Source organism: Carassius auratus, chromosome 20 (assembly GCF_003368295.1).
Source record: "Carassius auratus strain Wakin chromosome 20, ASM336829v1, whole genome shotgun sequence".
In the NCBI taxonomy this organism is placed as follows: domain Eukaryota; kingdom Metazoa; phylum Chordata; class Actinopteri; order Cypriniformes; family Cyprinidae; genus Carassius; species Carassius auratus.
In genome coordinates, this window is record NC_039262.1 from 27,353,859 (window position 1) to 27,372,734 (window position 18,876).

Consider the following 18,876-nt stretch of genomic DNA (forward strand, 5'->3'; position numbering starts at 1 on the left):
CCTAGGACGTTTTGAGGGCCAGCTCCCTCTGGGGAAGAGTGGTGTACGCCGCATTACACGGTGCCCGTCTCTCCTCAGTGCCCTCAGGAGATCGTTCTGCCAACCCTGCCGGTGTTCCAGGGCGCAGCGATCTCCAGCGAGCGCTTCTTTCAGTTACCGCCCGGAAACGTAGCGGTGCTGAGAGGCTCGCTACCTCTACGGAGGTCTCTAGAGCAGCTAGTACGGTCGTCCCCTGCCGGTCCACCGCTTCAGGGAACCGAGCTAGTGGCTCTAGGCGCACCAGAGGCCAGTCTCGCGAGGCTGGTTCCTTTAGGAGGTCACATGGCGGTGTGGGAGCCCCTGCCAAGTGTACTTCACGGGGTCCTGCCCCGAGCAGGCTCTGGTCTAGTCTTCCTAGCAGACGATGTGGGTCTGAGGACCGTCGTTTTTAGGAGACTTCAGCTACGAGAGTCCTGATGCTGTGGCTCAGGACCTCGGAGGGCAGGCCCCTCTGGGGAAGAACGGTGTACACCGCATTACACGGTGCCCGTCTCACCTCAGTGCCCTCAGGAGATCGATCTGCCAACCCTGCCGGTGTTCCAGGGTGCAGCGGTCTCCAGCAAGCGCTTCTCTCAGTTACCGCCCGGAAATGTACCGGTGATAAGAGGCTCGCGATCTCCTAGGAGGTTTCCAGAGCAGCTAGTTCGGCCGTCTCCTGCCGGTACGCCGCTTCAGGGCACCGAGCTAATTGCGCTGATGCAATCAGAGATCAGTCTTGAGAGGCTGATTCCTTTAGTAGACTATATTGCAGCGTGAAAACTACTGCCAAATGTGTCTCAGTGGGTCCTGCACACTGTAGTGAGAGGCCACAGAATCCAGTTCTGGTGGGCCCCAAGCAGGCTCTGGTAATGGAACAGAAGTAGACTCTCTCTGAGGAATGGAGACCATCGAGGTGTTCCCTCCTTGGGTTGCAGAGTCCGGGTCCTACAGCCGGTACTTCACTGTTCCGAGGAAGGATGAGATGTTGTGTCCTTTTCTAGATCTGTGCTTTTTGAACCTTTCAGTCAGGGGACTGAAGTTTAGCACGACTGCACAGGCCAAGTCCGAGGACTGGTGTGTCACGATCTATCAAAAGATGCACTTATCTCCATCCTTCTTCATCGGAAGTTCCTGAGGTTTGCTTTTGGGGGCAAAAGCCTATCGATAAGGATCTTCCACTGGCCTTGCACTCTCACCCCACACTTTCCCGACTCAACCACATTGTTGATTGGTTGATATCAGCTGAATCTGAGCCGATGGCGGTTCGGCACCGAGGTGTCGTTCTCGCTCACATGAAAGAGCTGGGGTTAAGACTTAACGCCAATAAAAGTGTGCTTTCTCCAGTTCAGAGAACCACTTATCTGGGCATGGTGTGGGATTCGGCCACGATGCAGGCACGTATGTCACCTGCTCGGATCGAGTCGATCCTCACTGCAGTCGCAAGAGTGAGAGAAGTTTGGTCACTCACTGTCAAGCAGTCACAGAGATTGCTGGGTCTGATTGCAGCTGCGTCCAACGTGAATACTATTGGCCTGCTGTACATAAGACCCCTACAGTGGTGGCTCAAGACCAAGGGGTTCTCCCTGAGGGGAAACCCACTTCGCATGCTAAAGGTCACACGGCACTGCCTACGTGCCTTAGATATGTGGAGGAAGCCTTGGTTCTTGTCCCAGGGCCCGGTGCTGGGAGCTCCTTGTCGCCGCAGTATGCTAGCGACGGACACGTCCCTCACCGGCTGGGGTGCGGTCATGAGTGGCCACCCTGCCCATGGTCTGTGGAGTGGTCGCCTTCTGACATGGCACATCAACTGCCTGGAGATGCTGGCCGTGCTTTGTGCACTTCGTTATTTTCTCCCAGACCTAAGAGGTCACCATGTGTTGGTGTGCACCGACAACACAGCGGTGGTCTCTTACATCAACCATCAAGGAGTTCTGCACTCACGCCGTTTATACAACTAGTGTACCAGATCCTTGTGTGGGCCCAGGACAAATTCCTCTCGCTCAGAGCAGTTCACATTCCTGGGCATCTTAATATAGGAGCAGACATCCTGTTGAGGCAGGGGCCGAGGCCCGGGGAATGGCGGCTACACTGAGGTGATGAAGCAGAGTTGGAGATGTTGGCCAGACTCAAATGGATCTGTTTGCGACTCGAGAGACATTGCACTGTCCCCTCTGGCTTCCTCTGACTCATCCAGCTCCACTGGGGCTGGACGCCATGGTACAGACATGGCCGAGGCTTCATCTGTACATTTTTCCCCTGATTGCTCTGCAGTCGAGCTGCTGTTAGTAGCCCCGTTCTGGACGGGCCGGGTATGGTTCCTGGGCCTGATTTCTCTTTTTGACGGCACTCCATGGGAGGTTCCCGTCAGGAGAGATCTCCTCTTGCAGGCGGAGGGTGTGCCCCCGCATGGAGCTTAGAGGCTGTATGTGTTGTCTCTGAGGAGGCACAACTCTTAGCTTCTGGTCTCTCAACCGAGGTTGTAAGACCGTTCTCCAATCCAGAGCTCCCTCAATGAGGAAACTGTATGCCTTGAAGTGGAAGCTTTCACTTCTTGGTGCGGAGACCGCCAACTCGACCCAGTTAACTGCCCGGATGGTACAGTGCTGGAGTTCCTGCAGGCTCTCCACAGGGTTGAACCACTCCACCTTGAAGGTCTACCTGGTGGCCATGGTGGCCTACCACGCCCCTCTCGGTGGCCAGTCAGTGAGCAGAAACCCTCTGGTTACATGTTTCCTCCATGGTGCGCTGAGGCTGAGGCCTCCGGCCAGAAGAAGCTTAAGCTAAGCGGTGATCAGGATGCTGTCCTAAGTCTCGAGTCCTCTGGTCTCCCCTGTCCTGGGGGTCAAGACTCACTTCCTTCCAAAGTTTGGCATTGGACGGGTTGTCCCCAATTTCTGTCAGGCTCCTCTCCTTCTCTTGCTTTACCTGTGCTCTTCCACACTGGGCAGAGATTGGAAAGTCCCATTCTCGTTCCCCAAATGTTCTCGCAATGCCGGAAGTGTGGCACTGCGATGCAGCATCTCGTTCCTTCGAGGAACCAGGGTTACATACGTAACCTTAGACGTTTCTCTTCAGGAACTAGAGCTGCGTCGCAGTGCCACACTTCCGGCATCTCTGGCTGGCGCTTGCTTCATCCTTTGAGGCTGATATCCGGCTTCGCTCATGCTTTTATGCTTCCTGGTCTCTGACGTCACCCGCCTATGACGTCTCGCCCTCCCGTCACGCTGGACGCGTTCCCCAAACGTTCTCGACACAGCGTCTCGTTCCTTCGAGGAACCAGGGTTACATATGTAACCTTAGACGATATTTAATATAACATAGCAGATACTTAAGGAGAAGTGGCAAGAAATGTATTTGTTCTGTAAGCTGGACCGGTATGTTTATTATCTCAACGCGTGGCTTTAGGAAAGTGTACAATATTAAACAACACCGTGTGATGCACTAGACAGTTTATGATGGAAAAGTAGCTAAGATAGGGGTGTGCGATATTTGTTTTCCACTATAGTATCATAATTTTTGTTTTAATAATGTGCGAGCTGACATTATGTAACTCACTTTGCAAAAAGAAAATGAAAAAAACCAACAAGCGAAACCACATATTGAGAGTCTCTACAGGATAAAGCTTTAGAATGCTATGGAAGAGCTCTTGTTTTTATATTTGTATCACATTATTTAAATAATATCACATGAGTAAGGGTGTTGTTTTCCTGAATATCAGTGCGATTTCAAGTGAATTATTTTTATGCAACAGATTTATGCAAACAAGTTAGTCTTACTGTGAGTGAGTTATGGTTTAGTCACAGTGTTGTCTGTTTGCTGTTTCACTGCAGTAGAACATTTGCACATCTCCAGCAGCAGTGTGTTTTGTTACTGAATGATTCTGTGTTTTTGAACAAATCATTTGAGTCAGTGATTCATTGGCCCCGTTCATAAAGACAACCATCACTAGCATCATTTCTAAATGAATCTGCCTTTTTGAATGAATCTTTTGAATGAATGAGTCAAGGTCAAATAGGATGGGGAGTTCAGACACCTACTGTTGGTTTAGTTTTATATGTATTATTAACATTCCAAAACAGGTTTGAGTAGAAGAAATACTTGTTAAATAACATAATTTTTATTTGATTCATTTTCTTTGCCTATAATAATAATAATAATGATAATAAAGTACTTAATTTTCTCCAAAAATAAGGAAAACATCTGGTATTCTATCTTAACCCACTGCGCTTAGTCACAGCCAATACAGACAGCATCCTCTTTTCTAGATTTTATAGCCTTAAGACACAGCTTTATTGTTTTATAGCATTGTAAAAGAGTGATTTGCATTGCTCTCTTTCAGATCCATTTTGATGGCTGGACAGATGAATATGATTACTGGATCGATGCAGACAGCCCAGATATTCATCCCGCCGGGTGGTGCGCCAAAACCGGACACCCCCTGCAGCCACCCATCAGTGAGTACAGACAGATTTCACTAACACTAACTTCAGCTAAGAGACACGCTCGTGATGGAACGGCTGCTGCAGAAGACACTTGGCTTTGATTTGAAGGCAGCATCACATGTATTCTTATGGATAAGATGGGCAATGCACAAAGTATATTTTATTCAGTACTGCAAATATCAAAGAAACCTTTGCATCTACTTAAAATGGACAATTTGTTTTATATACATATTAATACTGTGCAAGATGCTGACATCTGATGCTATTGGACTTCATCGTTCCTCTCATTCACTTTGTGTGACGCATGGAGATGATCCTAATTAATATTTTCCTGTAGAACAAAACAAGAAACTAAGATTAGATTGTTTTGTGCAGTGTGTATAATGCAGAGCAAATGTGTTTTCCACAGATGAAGGTTTTGAGAGAGAGAAAGAGAGATTACTGACAGCAAGATGTTTCAGTGATTCAGACGAAACATACTGCAATCCCAGCCCTAAACGTGGAGTTAATGGCCTCTCAAACAGCGTTCTCTATCATCTGTAAATAGACTGCCTCAGACTCTCTAATAACAGCCATTTTCCTCTTCATTTCATGGAAAATTGTAGCCGGTAGAGAGAGAAAGAATGATGTGGGTATAGAAGAGGGATGGGGTGTCTAACAGTCCTCTCTCTTCCTCTCATGTCAATATCTTCTATTAGCTCCAGAGGATGCTGTTGAACAATGAGCTTTTCTCCAATCAGTCTTGCTGATAATCTTCCTCTCGTTCCCTTTCTCTGTGTCCATGGAAACGGATCGGAGCAATGTTTAGAAATCAGCAGCTGGCATCAGGATGTGACCGACTTACTGAGAAACAAAACGAGTGTGAGAAAAGAGAGAGAAACAGGCTAAGAGAATATACCCATCAGAGTCTAGGAGTCTTCTGTATGTTCTATAAATATACACTCTCCATATAAATCTATATGTACTCTATTAATAAGTTTAATTACTCTATCTTGGTTAAATCTTATTAACATATTTCATTATTGCAGAAATGACTTCACAACTGAGACACAACCATAATAATTTTTATAAAAATGGATATGAATCATTTCACAAAATAAATATATTTTACTTTGATCTTTGTTTTGTTTTTTTATTGCTTTTAGAAAGGATTTTCATATTTTACTTGGAGATTGAAAGTGTTTGGCAACAAATTTCAGATGGCACAGAGGCTTTTGCATCTGAACTCTTCGAATGTAAAAAAATAATAATAATATTGTTGTGTGACTTTCATGTAAAAAAAAAAAAAAGGACACTACAAAGACCCACATATTTATATTACATTAGACTTTGTTCCATTTTGTCTCGGTGAAGCTCATGTGTGTAGTGTGTAATCACTTATCACAAGCAGTCATTGACAGCTCCATGTGTTAGCTGGTGGTGTGGATCCCGAGTGAGGATGCTGTATAACGTGTGGTTTCTTCATAGCTCCTCAGGACATGTTCGAGACGTCCGAGCAGGGCGGCTGTCCCACACCAGGCTGTAAGGGAGTGGGTCACATCAAAGGAGCCCGCTACTCTGGACACCACAGGTCAGTGTGAATCTGTGCATGTGTTTTTGTGTTTGACATCAGATTTTGAATAATCTCGATCATTTGAACCCTGTTTAAGGGTGCCTAAAAAGAGTGCAGCAGACCACTGGTTCATGATACAGTTCATGCAGACTCCAGAATAGTTTGTTTCTGATGTTATTCATACTAAATGAACATCTATTGCTAAAGTATGAATTAGTCAAACTGTGCATTTCTCAACTCACTTTCAGTTTATATCTCCCATTACCTTCAGCAGAAATTGACATGCTGCATAAAATTTGTACACGTGCCATTCTCTGTTGTACTTAAAAAAAAAAAAAAAAAAAGGCATTTTGCATATCCATGCATTTCTCCATCTTCTGCATAGTCAGTACCAAGCAACAGAGATAAAAAGCTGTGTATGGAATATTGCAACTGTAAGCTCAGATGTGCTTGTGAGACATGGGTTCTTGTTTGTCAAATAAGCATGTGATGCTAATAGGCTGAATCTGCATGATCTTTGTGTCTGTGTGAATGAATGGCACGGCTTCATCTGATACACGAACTCAACCACACATAATGCTCACTGTGCGTCTGCATCTCAATATATGCGAGATGAACACACATGATCATCATCTACAGATCTGCTCTGAGAGTCACAAGCTTTTTACTGTTTACTTTGAGAAAACTACTAAGACACTGAAACTGAAAGATCTTCATGGCAGCCTGTCTGAAAGTCTGGTTTAACTTGAACAAATTATGACAGAAATGTGTTATGATTGTATACTAAAATGTAATTCTCAAATAATAAAAATAATAATTCTTATTGTTAGTAGTTATTTAAAATATATTAAATATAAATACTAATTGTTATACAGAACTTTTGTGCAGCATATTATTTGACACAAATAATGCAATGTGTAGTTGTAAAAAGACTGAATAAATTGTTGAAGTTTTATTAATTCATTTAATTAGACACCATTTTAATGATACATTTGTATTGAATCATAAAACACAGAATTCAGGAAAAAATAAAATGGAAGACAGAATTCAGGGGGAAATAAAACAGATTTCATGGGGCCCTAAATTAAAAGGTAGCTCTGTGGAGTTTAATTGTGAACAAACAAATGATCTTTACATTAATTCTCAAGGTCTATCAAACATGTGGAAAGTATTTTCTTCCCCATTAATGATAAATGAATAACATACTAAATATCGATAGGATGTGGAAAAATACTGTGATAATATTTCCTCATATCCTAGCTCAGTCAAACCAGACTAATGATCAATGGTCTTTCTGCTCAGATCAGCAGGAAAGGTGTTGCATGTCTGTTCTCTGATGTTTCTATTTTTACAGTCAGTCTGAGAAAAATCACTCCAGGGCAAGAAACCCATACTGATCAAAGCTCATATGGAAAATGACTCTTTACCGAATCAAACTTGATTCATATTTGTAATAACTTCTAAGTGAGGGATTACCAAGCTTTTTTGCCAGCTGAACCCCTTAGAAAATATATATTTTTTTATGTACTTTAATTTCCAACTGAAATTTTAAGTTACTATTTCAGTGATTTAACAGCACATTCACACGTGCCACTACATGATCACACAACATTTTTTAGTAATTTATTTTGACTTTATAGATGAATTTTGTGTTATTATATTGCTGATGTTTTAAGTATATTAAAAATAATGTTGTAAAAATAATGAGTATAATTTACGATAATAATAATAATACAATAAAACAACAGCACCAATAACAATTAATATTTTAACTATAAACTGAACACAGCATACATATTGCTGTAAATTACAATTGTATTGAAAAATAAAAAATGAAAATGGATTATAATATAGTTTTCTAAATTACACAACATTGTAACATTAGTTGCTATATTAACATTGTCTTAAATTATTTCTAAACATTCACACAGTCAAGCTTTTATTTTAACAGAATACTAAATTTGTGTGTCATTGCAGATTATGTGACTGTAAAAAATAAATGAAGCCTTAATCCACATTGCATTCCCAAATGTTTTTTTTTTTTTTAGTTCTTTATTTTTTGTAAAACAAGTTGACAAAAACACCAGATCATCACCCAGCGCTGTACTTCACTCTAAGACAAGGTGCAGAAGACTCTAAAGTTATTTAATTGAACCAGCTATGATCGTGATTTATCAAACAGCCCCATTTATTTTAATTTGACTCTTTATAATAAATTATTAACTTTTCATCAGGAAACACTGCCCAACTGAGCAATACTCAGAATAAATGATAGTTAGTACATGCATAATTGAATGCCATGACTTTATGAATTTAAGACTTTCGACTCCTATTTAAGACCTTTTGTGAAAGTATGAATCAAGACTTTAAGACCCATGACTAGCTACAAAGCAGCTACTGAACTGCAATGATAGATTAAATGTTTTTAAATTGATCAGTTTTTCCTGGTTTTTCAGTGCCGTGGGTTGCCCGTATTCTGATATCAACCTGAACAAGGACTCGGTTCTGCCGGATCGCTTGAGCGGAGAGATGCCGGGAAGCGGAGTGGGTCGACCACGCAGAGCAGAACCAAGCGCAGAGATTTCAGCTGACGCTAATGAGTGAGTGTTCGTTTCTCTGATGGGTTCTGCTGAAATATTTATAGAGCTCTAATGATGGGAAACCCCTTAAATAATAGTTTGATGTACAGTACTGTGTGTCACACACAGCTCCCACTCCAGCAAACTGCAGAACTGACTGGGAAAGATGAATGATTATCACACCACAACCATGACTTTGATGCTGAAATCCATCTTTCCACACTGAGGGACTTAATATCTCAATTATTACAAAAGCTGCACATGTTTATCGATGCTCAACAAGGCAGTGCAATGTATGAAGAGCAGGGGGTGTAAACTTTTGAACGGGAAGATCCATGTAAATTGATTTTACTTTATGCCTTCTGAAGGACATAGTAGTAACTAAAAAACGTCTCAGGTTACGAATGTAACCATGGTTCCCTGAGTAGGGAACGAGACACTGCTTCCTCTAGGGGCCGCTATGGGGAACACCTCGTCGTGACCCGTGTCTGAAGCATACATTGAAAAAACACCAACTTGTTGGCCAGCTATAGCCTCTGACGTCACTAACGGGGTGATTATAAACAGGCACCAGGAGAACACGTCATTCACTTATTCGTCTGAAGCTTGCGTCCAAAGCATGGCAGGGAGCTAGTGAATGCAGTGTCTCGTTCCCTACTCAGGGAACCATGGTTACATTCGTAACCTAAGACGTTCCCTTTCAAGGGAACTTCAAACTGCGTCCTCTATGGGTTGGTATGGGGAACAGTATACCCAAGCCGCCATGCTGAGGGGAGTGCAGGCCAGAATCATGGCGAGCACTAAGTACCAACTCTACCATTTCCACGGGAGTTGCCCCTGGGATGTTTAGACGGCTGTTTGTGACAGTACCCCTTATGGCCAAAGGTCTAAGCTAAATACCCAACTTCATTGTTAGGTCCAGGGTAGAGCTGAAGATTCCTTTAAATGGACACGACTAAGGACCTAACATTTTCTACCAAGTCTTGTTTGTCACACAGGGGCTAACGCTAACTTATGCATAAGCTTGCTGAAAGAGCTGTCTTAACAGTTCTCTAGTAGCAACACCCTGTTTAGATAGCTATCCCAGGAAACATAGGTGGAGTGGCACCCAAGATGAAAGGGGCTTTTACCAACTCAAGAAAGGGCTAGAAGCAACTGTGCGAAGCCCTCACCATATAGGATTTTATAAAGAATGCAGAATACTAGCACACAAACTTACTACAGTCTGCATTTCAGAAAGTGTGCAAAGACTTCACGTGCACACTTACCATAGAATGGATTTTCAAATACTGTTCTAAGGAGGGGCTCTCGTAGCACTCTGATAGAGCAGCTCATAGATGCAATGTTGCATCTCAAAACAGTATGATTGAGAGTCATCAACTCGATCTATGGAAACAATACGGGAGCGCTCTCGAGAAAAAACTGAGAACTCAGTGTAACGATACAAACTTCCTAATCATCGGGAAGAAGGAGGCGGGAACCGGCGCACAATCAATAACACTTTAATAATTCAAAAATAAATACAAAACGGCGCACCAGCCCCTCACGGACGACTGGTGCGCATAAATAAAAAACAAACACATAAAATAATGTCCCAGGCCTGGTCATCTCTCGTCCTTCACGGTCATCGTTCCAGTTTTATATCCTTCTATCTCCTACGTGGGACTCGATACTGGCGGTGGGGCGCAGGTGCAGCTCATCTTCAATCACTACACCTGGCCTCACTCCTCGTTCCCACGCCTCTCGGCCCCGCCCCACTCGCCACATACCCCCATCGCCCCTCGCAGGCCGGGGGGTAGTCCCGAGATTGCGCTCTACTCCCCCAACTCGCTCACGGGGAGCTGCGGGAACCTGGGGGTAGGACAGAAGAGGCGAGAGAAAAGGAGATGGAAGGAGGAGCGACAAGGACGAGAGAGGGGAGAGAGGAAAAAAAAAATTCAGGTTCCCAGACACACTGCTGCTCGGCCCTCCACCAGCTTGGTGATCTCCTCCGCGGTGCCTGGCGGTGGCACTGGACGGCCCTCGGCGGACGGCACGACACTCCTCCGCCGCTCAATGGACGGCGACGGCTCCTCCGATTTTGGGAAGCGGCAGGAGTCCCCCGTTCCCTGCCCCTCCGGATTCCATCACGGAGGCGGCAGGCTCCGGCCCCCTGGCGAACGGCGCCGACTCCTCCGCTCCCTCACGGACAGCAGCCGCCCCTCCATATCGTGGGCGGCCGGCAGCGAGCTCGCCCGTCCCTGGCAACTCGCTCCAGCCCACCGCCTCGAGCGTCCATGGCGGCACATACTTCGCCTGCTCGAGTGCACCGTGGATTCACCACAGCGGCGAGGGATCTTCAGCAGCGCGTCCCTCCTTCTCCCGGGCTTCGGCACCACTGTAACGATACGAACTTCCTAATCATTGGGAAGAAGGAGGCGGGAACCGGCGCACAATCAATAACACTTTAATAATTCAAAAATAAATACAAAACGGCGCACCAGCCCCTCACGGACAACTGGTGTGCATAAATAAAAAGCAAACACATAAAATAATGTCCCAGGCCTGGTCCTCTCTCGTCCTTCACGGTCGTCGCTCCAGTTTTATATCCTTCCATCTCCTACGTGGGACTCGATACTGGCGGTGGGGCGCAGGTGCAGCTCATCTTCAATCACTACACCTGGCCTCACTCCTCGTTCCCACGCCTCTCTGCCCCACCCCACTCGCCACACTCAGTCTCATATGAGAGGAGAACTCCGAGCTCAGAGTAGCGCACTCATAGGCGACCCTTTTTGGAAAATGGGGGGTGCTGCTAAACTACCATGAGAATTGCCCAAATAGCCCCTCATGTTGAGGGAAGCGATGCTTGAAGTGTATAAATAAATACACACTGGCTGAATGAAGCCAAGGAACCAAGGTCTAATCATCTCAACAGAGGGAACGAGGCGGAGCGCATAACCCTTACCATACAGGATTTCAGAAAGTGCGCAGAGTCTTAGCGTGTGGATGTAAAGGTTCCTTAGCATCGCAGAGGTGCTGAATCGCACAGGAGAGGCAAGCTCATTTTACAAACCTCAGGCAAGGGGAGCATCACCTGAGACAGCATATTCAACAAGACTTCTGTAACTGCCACCTCCACTTCCCGCTAAATGCGACAGCACCACTAAGCCGCCAGGAGACCCCTCGGGGTGACCTGGCCGAACATCCATGAAATTCCCTGCAGTGCTGTGCCAGGCCTGATGATCAAGTAGGCTCCCGCAGAAGCCTGTGATCTAACCTTGATCAGGTGGAGAGCTGGTGGTTACAGGGGAATTAGGAAGGGGAGGATTAAAGCAGAAGTAAAAAATCCCTGAAGGGAATGAGTAGATTCTTCGATATCACTCTTATTCGGATGAGAACGCTGCCTCATCTGGATCACATCCTTTAGGTTCTGCTTAACCCCATTTAAGCCACGATTCCTCTCACCCCTACCCGCAGGTGGGGGAGGAGTGCGTTTCGCAACACTAGCCTTCTGTGCCCGTCTTTGATCCTCAGATAGAGACAGCCGAGGACCCCTATGTTGTTCGGGCTCGGACCTGGACCTTCGTGGAACAAAGGATCTGAAAGCAGCAGAGCGCGCCTTCGTCTCCCTTCGTCTCCTCGATCACCGTCTCAACAGAAATACCGATAAGTTCAGAAGGCGAAACCTGTGTATCGAGAAGAAAGCCGCTATCATCATGGCTATCATCATGGCCGCCCTAGTCCCGCCCATGGCGGAGGCGGCCTGCTTGGTAGCATGGAGAGAGGTCCGTGATGAGGCGCGGCTACCTGATCAGGAGAAAGGCCCTTGCCTCCATCCAGGTCTCTTAGCAGATCAGCCTGATATGCTTGGAGGACCACTACCACCACCAGAGCACGTAACTCAGTATCAGATAGTTTTAAAGATATAACATCATCATCCTGAGGCTCTCTTGTCCGCCACCATTACGAGTGCGAAAAGGAAAATCCCTCTTTAAAACATTCAAACAGATCCACCTGTATTCTCACGAGCTCATTCTCCCCCATGCCTCAGCAGTGACAGGTCCTGAACCGCGGGAAGCAGATGACTGCCTGTTTTTCTTTTTTTTTTCGGAAGAGAGACGAACGAGAGCGGAGCTTTTTTTCCTTGAAAAAACGCTCACAATGCATGTCGATTGCCTCCTCAAAGACATCGTGTGTGTGCTCTTCACCCAAACAAATAACGCAAAGATCGCATGTGTCATCGGGTGTCAAATAACTCCGACACGGATGCACACATTGTCTAAACACTTGCTAGTAGTTGCCGTGATATACAGAGAAAGTTTGGTCTTAGCAGTTCTTTCAGATGCACGCTTCAAACAGAACAGTCAGTGAAGACAAAGAAGAGAATGATGTGTTCTCCCAGTGCCTGTTTATAATCGCCCCGGTAGTGACGTCAGAGGCTGTAGCCAGCCAACAAGTTGGTGTTTTTTCAATGTATGCTTCAGACACGGCTCACGACGAGGTGTTCCCCATAGCGGCCCCTAGAGGACGCAGTTCAAAGTTTTACATAGTTTTAAAGGTACAGTAGCAGAAACAAGCTGTTTCATTATAACTCTGTGTGTACAGCAGAAAGGAGACAAGAGTGGCATTTTGTGATGCATTAAAACTAAAGGACTGCTGTTATTATTAATGAAGCTGTCTTTACTTTTGAGCTGCGCCTTTAGCTGACAGACACCATGTTTCAATAAATGTCTTATTTATCACCGGTGTGTGACATCAAAGAACCGCAAGAGCTTTAGAGAGCAGACGACTCCTTGTGCTTCTGAATCACGCTCCCATTACTTTGATGTCAAACACAGATCGGTCTGTGCAGCGCCACTTCAGAGCCAACGCAACTATGGCCATTGGTTCAATGCACCAAATGGTTCACCAAATTCATTCAAAACATGGTTTAAAAAATGAAATGCCGCTGTATCAAACGACTGTATGAAATTGCAGATGACCCACATAGGTCTGGGGGCGGAGCAAGTGCATTAAATGCGTTAATAATTTTAACACATTATTTTTCTCCAGAATTAATTTAAGTAACGCGTTAAATTACGAACCCTAATATATATATATATATCAGGGTTCCCCCAACCGGGTTCATAATAAAATTCACAATAAAAATTATTACATATACTCTTTTAGACGCAATTGTCATTTTTGGCTGTGTTGCACCACACACCCAGACCCCACTTAGGGATACTATGCCTTCCGAGTTGGGTCCCTGTTATCCAATAAGCCTTACTGTATGAATATAGAGGAACAATAGTAATAGAGACTCTCCACGTAAGCCTTGCCCTATCTTCTGCCCCACGGTGGCTTAGTCAGGGATCCCAATTTTACGTTACTAGGAGTGATCTACTGAAAGGGAACATCTCACTTATGTAAGTGACCCCCATTTCCTGAAGGAGGGAACAGAGACGTCCCGTCATTACAGTTGCTGTACCGCCATTGGGGTGACGGGAATATGCCTGATTATGCATTGCACCTGCTGCCTACTTATGCTCTTGTCATGACATGCAGCAGCTGGATGCTATTATCGCATGCCAATGTGCATTGGCTCATTAAGTTTACATTAGAAGATGATTGGGCTTCAGGTGAGATCACAATTCGTCGGTCACCAACCATCTCTGTTCCCTCCTTCAAGGGATGGGGTTACATACTGTACAGACATTCACCATTACCAAATTAAGGCATTTTTGGTGCAAGAAACGTTTATAGCAAATGGTGGGCATAAATGGAAAATAGATATAAAATCAAATATAAAATTTGACATAAGTGGCCACTCAAATTATAATCTGAAATTTGAATGGTGTACTTATCTGTTTATTTTAAGGTGAGCTCAGTGAAGTATAACACTTGCTGTTGTAAATAAATTAGCATAAATCAGCATATTTGCACTTGATTTGCTTATCATATCCTGTCAGGCCCTGAGCAACACACCTGTGCTGCTTGAGATAAAACAGAAGACTATCACATCTTGCCTCTTTCACAGTGATGTGTTCATTTATCACCGTCTCGCCTCTGTTTCTCCAGCGAACCCGTCACCTCTGCCCCATCACACCCCGAGAAACCCAGCACGGCAAGCGCTGCCATGGAAACGCCACCAAAGAAGCCCGTCGGCACGGAGACCAAGCGAAGGTTAGGCTCAGACACTCTTGGTGATTCATTTGGCATAAAAATTTAACTTGTATGTTGCTATTCTCATTAATGTAACAAAGTGAATTTAATTAACTCTCTCCCTGCCAGCGTTATTTTATTTTTTAAGCTGCCAGCCATCTCCAGCATTTTTGATTGCCCGCAGAATATTTAGTTGTATATCTGAACATAAAATATAGCAAACAAAAGAACAGAGCTTCTGCTTTTCCCTAGTGCAAAATAAATATGCTAAAATGTATGTGAAATATACATTTCATACTAAGTATACTCCAAATGCATTTACATATTTATGGCTGCAGTTGTAATTTTGTGAAAAACTTTAATCACACCAATGTTTCGGTCACTTGACCTTCATCTGATGAAGGTCGTGTGACCGAAACGTTTGTGTGATTAAAATTTTATTTTGCAAGTTAAGATAGTGTGCGCGAGTTCCTTGTATGTAAACATAATATTAAGAAATGTGTTTTGTGCACAAGTAGTACTCAAAGTTTAATTAAAAATGTTTTATCGGTAAGTCTGATACGTTAGTAAAAATGTTAATAGGTTTAAACTATGCTCAGTAGGAAACAAATGTTTTTAAAATATATTATTTGTACTATAGTTTAATTTAAAAAAAAAAAGGAAAAAAAATATTTTAGTCTAAGGCATTCTTATCGGCACTTGAATGTGTTTAATAATAATAAAAAAAATAAATTAAATTAAATGCAAGATTTTGAAAAAACACTGAGAAAATAGAAAGAATAGAAAATAGATTTTGTCTGGATTGGATTCAGATCAATGATCAAAACATAGATGGAGTCAGCTGCCTCCATCAACACCACCTAAAGCTTCACAGTCTGAACCACTTCTTTGGTCAGCAATTCATTCGATAATGTTAGGTGGTTTTAAAGGAGTTAAGTACAACAAAACAAAATAAACTATTATGATTTTACAATTTAAATAAAATGAGAAAAAGTTATTATGTATAATAGTAATGAGAATTGTTTTATATTGCCATAATGAGAATGTCAGGGCACAATGTGTTGACAAGTTAATGTCACATTGCAGTTAAACCTAAAAAAAATAAGACTTAATTGTCTATGAAAAAAAAAAAAAAAAAACATCAGGTAAGGACGGAGACACACACACACACGCACACACACAAAGCTGTCCTTGACTCTGTCTAACAGGCTGATTCATTATTTACTCAGAGTAAAATGATTTTTCTCAGTTGTGTTGTTGACATAATGATCTGTTAGTCAACAAGCCTTATTTTCACCCAAACATGTTGCTGCAAACTGTTGCGATGTCTTACACAGGAAGGTTGTGCCATTGCTCACTGTGTCACGACAGAGATGCTTTAAACAACATCTCTGAAGATACATGTTCATTTGTACTGAGATTGTATCTCTCCTGTTCAGCTGTTCACAATATCTTTGAGATATTTCTGTTTATTATATCGAAAGGATTTGCATAATCTGCTTTATATTACACCCAAAATGTATGCAAAATTATACCTTGGCTGTAATAAATACTAAATACTAGATCAGCACATGCAGAATAGATGATCCTTAAATGAGCTGCAGTAGTCTTGCTCAACACACTGTAACCATTCAAAGCTGCGTTCTAAATGGTATCCTAGCTTGCTGCATAATGTACAATATATGCTTCATACCGCCTACAGTCTGATGCCAAAAGATTTTCCATGTGCATATGTAATTGACTGAGTGTTGTCCAGTTTTCATATCACATGCAGACCTAGGGTCCTATCTTGCACCCAGCGCAATTGACTTTGTACACCGACGCATGTGTCATTCCTATTTTGCACCCGCGCAAAGCGCGCTATTTCCCTCCACAGAAGCACGTCGCTAAACTAGTGAATGAACTTGCGCTCCCTGGGCAGTTCAGCGCAAAAAAGGAGGCGTGTTCCGGCGCAAACAATCCCTGGTGCTATTTTGCTGTTCCATTAAACAATTGCACCACTGACCAGAAAAAACCTAGTCTAAAGTCAGTGGCGCGTTGCGCGTTGTTCATTATGCTATTTTAAGGGCGCATGCTTGACCATAATGTATAGCATGCACAACGCGCATAACTTTAATCATGTAATCTACACAGATGCAACAGTTATTTTGCAAATCATAAATTAATATAAAAATATTAACACTTGAGATGACGGAAATCATTGTGGTGTGCCACGAAGATGTGAAAAAATAGGCATAAATCTAGCTTAACACAACTTCTCTGTCTTTCACTGCTCTTACAAGAACATCAGTCTCCTCGGCTGTGAACCGCTCCTGGCGTGCGCCTGGTAAATACGCCATAATAATAGCAATCCATAATGGAACTTGCGCACCTGCTTTTAAAGGGAATGTTGGATGACGCTCTGATTGGTTTATTCACGTTACGCCCAAACCACACCTATGAATAATGAAGCTACTTCAGACCAACCCATTTTAGATTTGCGCCGGGCGCAAGAGCCATTTATCCCGCCGGGAAAATAGCAACAGCGCCGAGACCCGCCCACAAAGTTACTTGCGCTTCGCGCTTTGACACTTGCCTTTCAGATCGTTAAAATAGGGCCCCTAGGGTGTTGTAGTCAGTTTATAGTTTGCAAACTATACACTCTACATACAGCATAGTAATAGTAGTATGGTAGTGCTCTACTCTGAACAGAGTTGCTGTCACATATCCCATCTGCCTGTGTGTCTCGCTCTGATGATGTCATGATGATGTTCTCCCTCAGGGTTGGTCGACCCTGTAAAGTTCGGAAGGTGGAGGAGCTGCCACAGGAAGAGGAAGTGGAGAGTGAGGTGTCATCAGTCACCGAAACCAAAGGTAGATCTACACCACCCTCACTATGTGTTTATATTATATTTGGTGGGTGTGGGGATTGAGACTTGAAATGAAAACAAGAATTACAGTCTGTTTGACTGAATCAGATTTGTTGCAAAGTATGTTTACACACACAGGAAATGTATCTTCGTGACCGAAGCTTTAACAACAGCAGTAAACAACAATACACAGACAGGTGAATAAAGAGAGTAAAAGATAAATGGGCAGCGTTTTAAGAAATGTGGTGATAGTTACTGTAATCACTAATATACGGAGCCTGACATGACATTCAAGATAAAATAAATAAATTGTGTGCACAATCTGCTAATTCGTTCCCTGAATGTTCTGAAATGATTTACTAATTCATTCTCTCGATTTATAAACAGTGTACACAATTTTATCAATCGAGGGAACGAAATAGTAAATTATGCGAATGATTTAGACTTTTTTTCCTGCATGCCATGTGCGGGCTCCGTACTAATATAATAAAAGTATTGTAGTAAAAATAAAATAAATAAGATGTTCAAAGTCTGAAAAATGACATGCCAATGAGGAAAAAACGTTCAGGACACACACAAATCAAAGTTGGTTCTTCAGTGTTTATTTGGGGTAGTTGAGGTGCTATATAGGTTCTTTGTCTCATAATCATAGAGGAACCAATTTAAGTGCTCTGTAGCACCTATAAAGAACATGTCATGATTCTTCAGCGGTTCTTTGGGGTGGTTAATCTTTAAAAATATAGGTGCTATGTAGCACTTAAAGTGGTACCCCTATGATTATGTGTCAAAGAACCACTTTTAGTGACTTTATTTATTTTAAGAAACAAATTTCCCAATCTTGCTTCTGGTTTAAAGACATTTACTGTATATTAATATCAAGAAAGGGGCAAAGAGGTTTCATATACTAACATGAAAACATTCAGGAAGTACTGCAATGAAAAAGTGGTAAACTAGAAATAAGATCTAAATTAACTAGTTTAAAGTCAGAAATATTATTCACATCACTGAATCAACCTACAGTACATCTATACCAAGCAAAACAAATGTTTACGTGTTCACAGTAACAACTGCAGATTGTACAGTATGTGAAGAACACCCTCAGAATCGGTGTCTGAAGCATGAGAAACTCAGTGTTGTGATTCACAGATGAGCTGAAATCATTTTAGCTCATCACAACTGCTCTGTTTCTTTCTGTGATGACTCACTGCTTCTCTTTCTGCCTTCCTGTTTCTTGCTGTGTCCTTCCACAAGAATCGGTCTCTCCTTCTTCCTCTGTGGCTGGGTGTCTAAAGGTTTAGTGGCAGTCACTAATG

General features: G+C 43.2%; 1 protein-coding gene across 3 annotated transcripts in view; it reads left to right on the plus strand.

Annotated features, from left to right (window-relative positions):
- The window catches only part of LOC113037692 (lethal(3)malignant brain tumor-like protein 3), a 77,357-nt gene that overhangs the window by 39,996 nt on the left and 18,485 nt on the right, over positions 1–18,876 (plus strand). For all 3 annotated transcript variants that reach the window (XM_026195005.1, XM_026195006.1, XM_026195007.1), the window contains 5 exons: positions 4,358–4,472; positions 5,928–6,030; positions 8,469–8,612; positions 14,631–14,735; positions 17,476–17,567. In XM_026195005.1, coding sequence (XP_026050790.1) covers positions 4,358–4,472; positions 5,928–6,030; positions 8,469–8,612; positions 14,631–14,735; positions 17,476–17,567 — 559 coding nt within the window. The remainder of the gene's footprint in view (positions 1–4,357; positions 4,473–5,927; positions 6,031–8,468; positions 8,613–14,630; positions 14,736–17,475; positions 17,568–18,876) is intronic.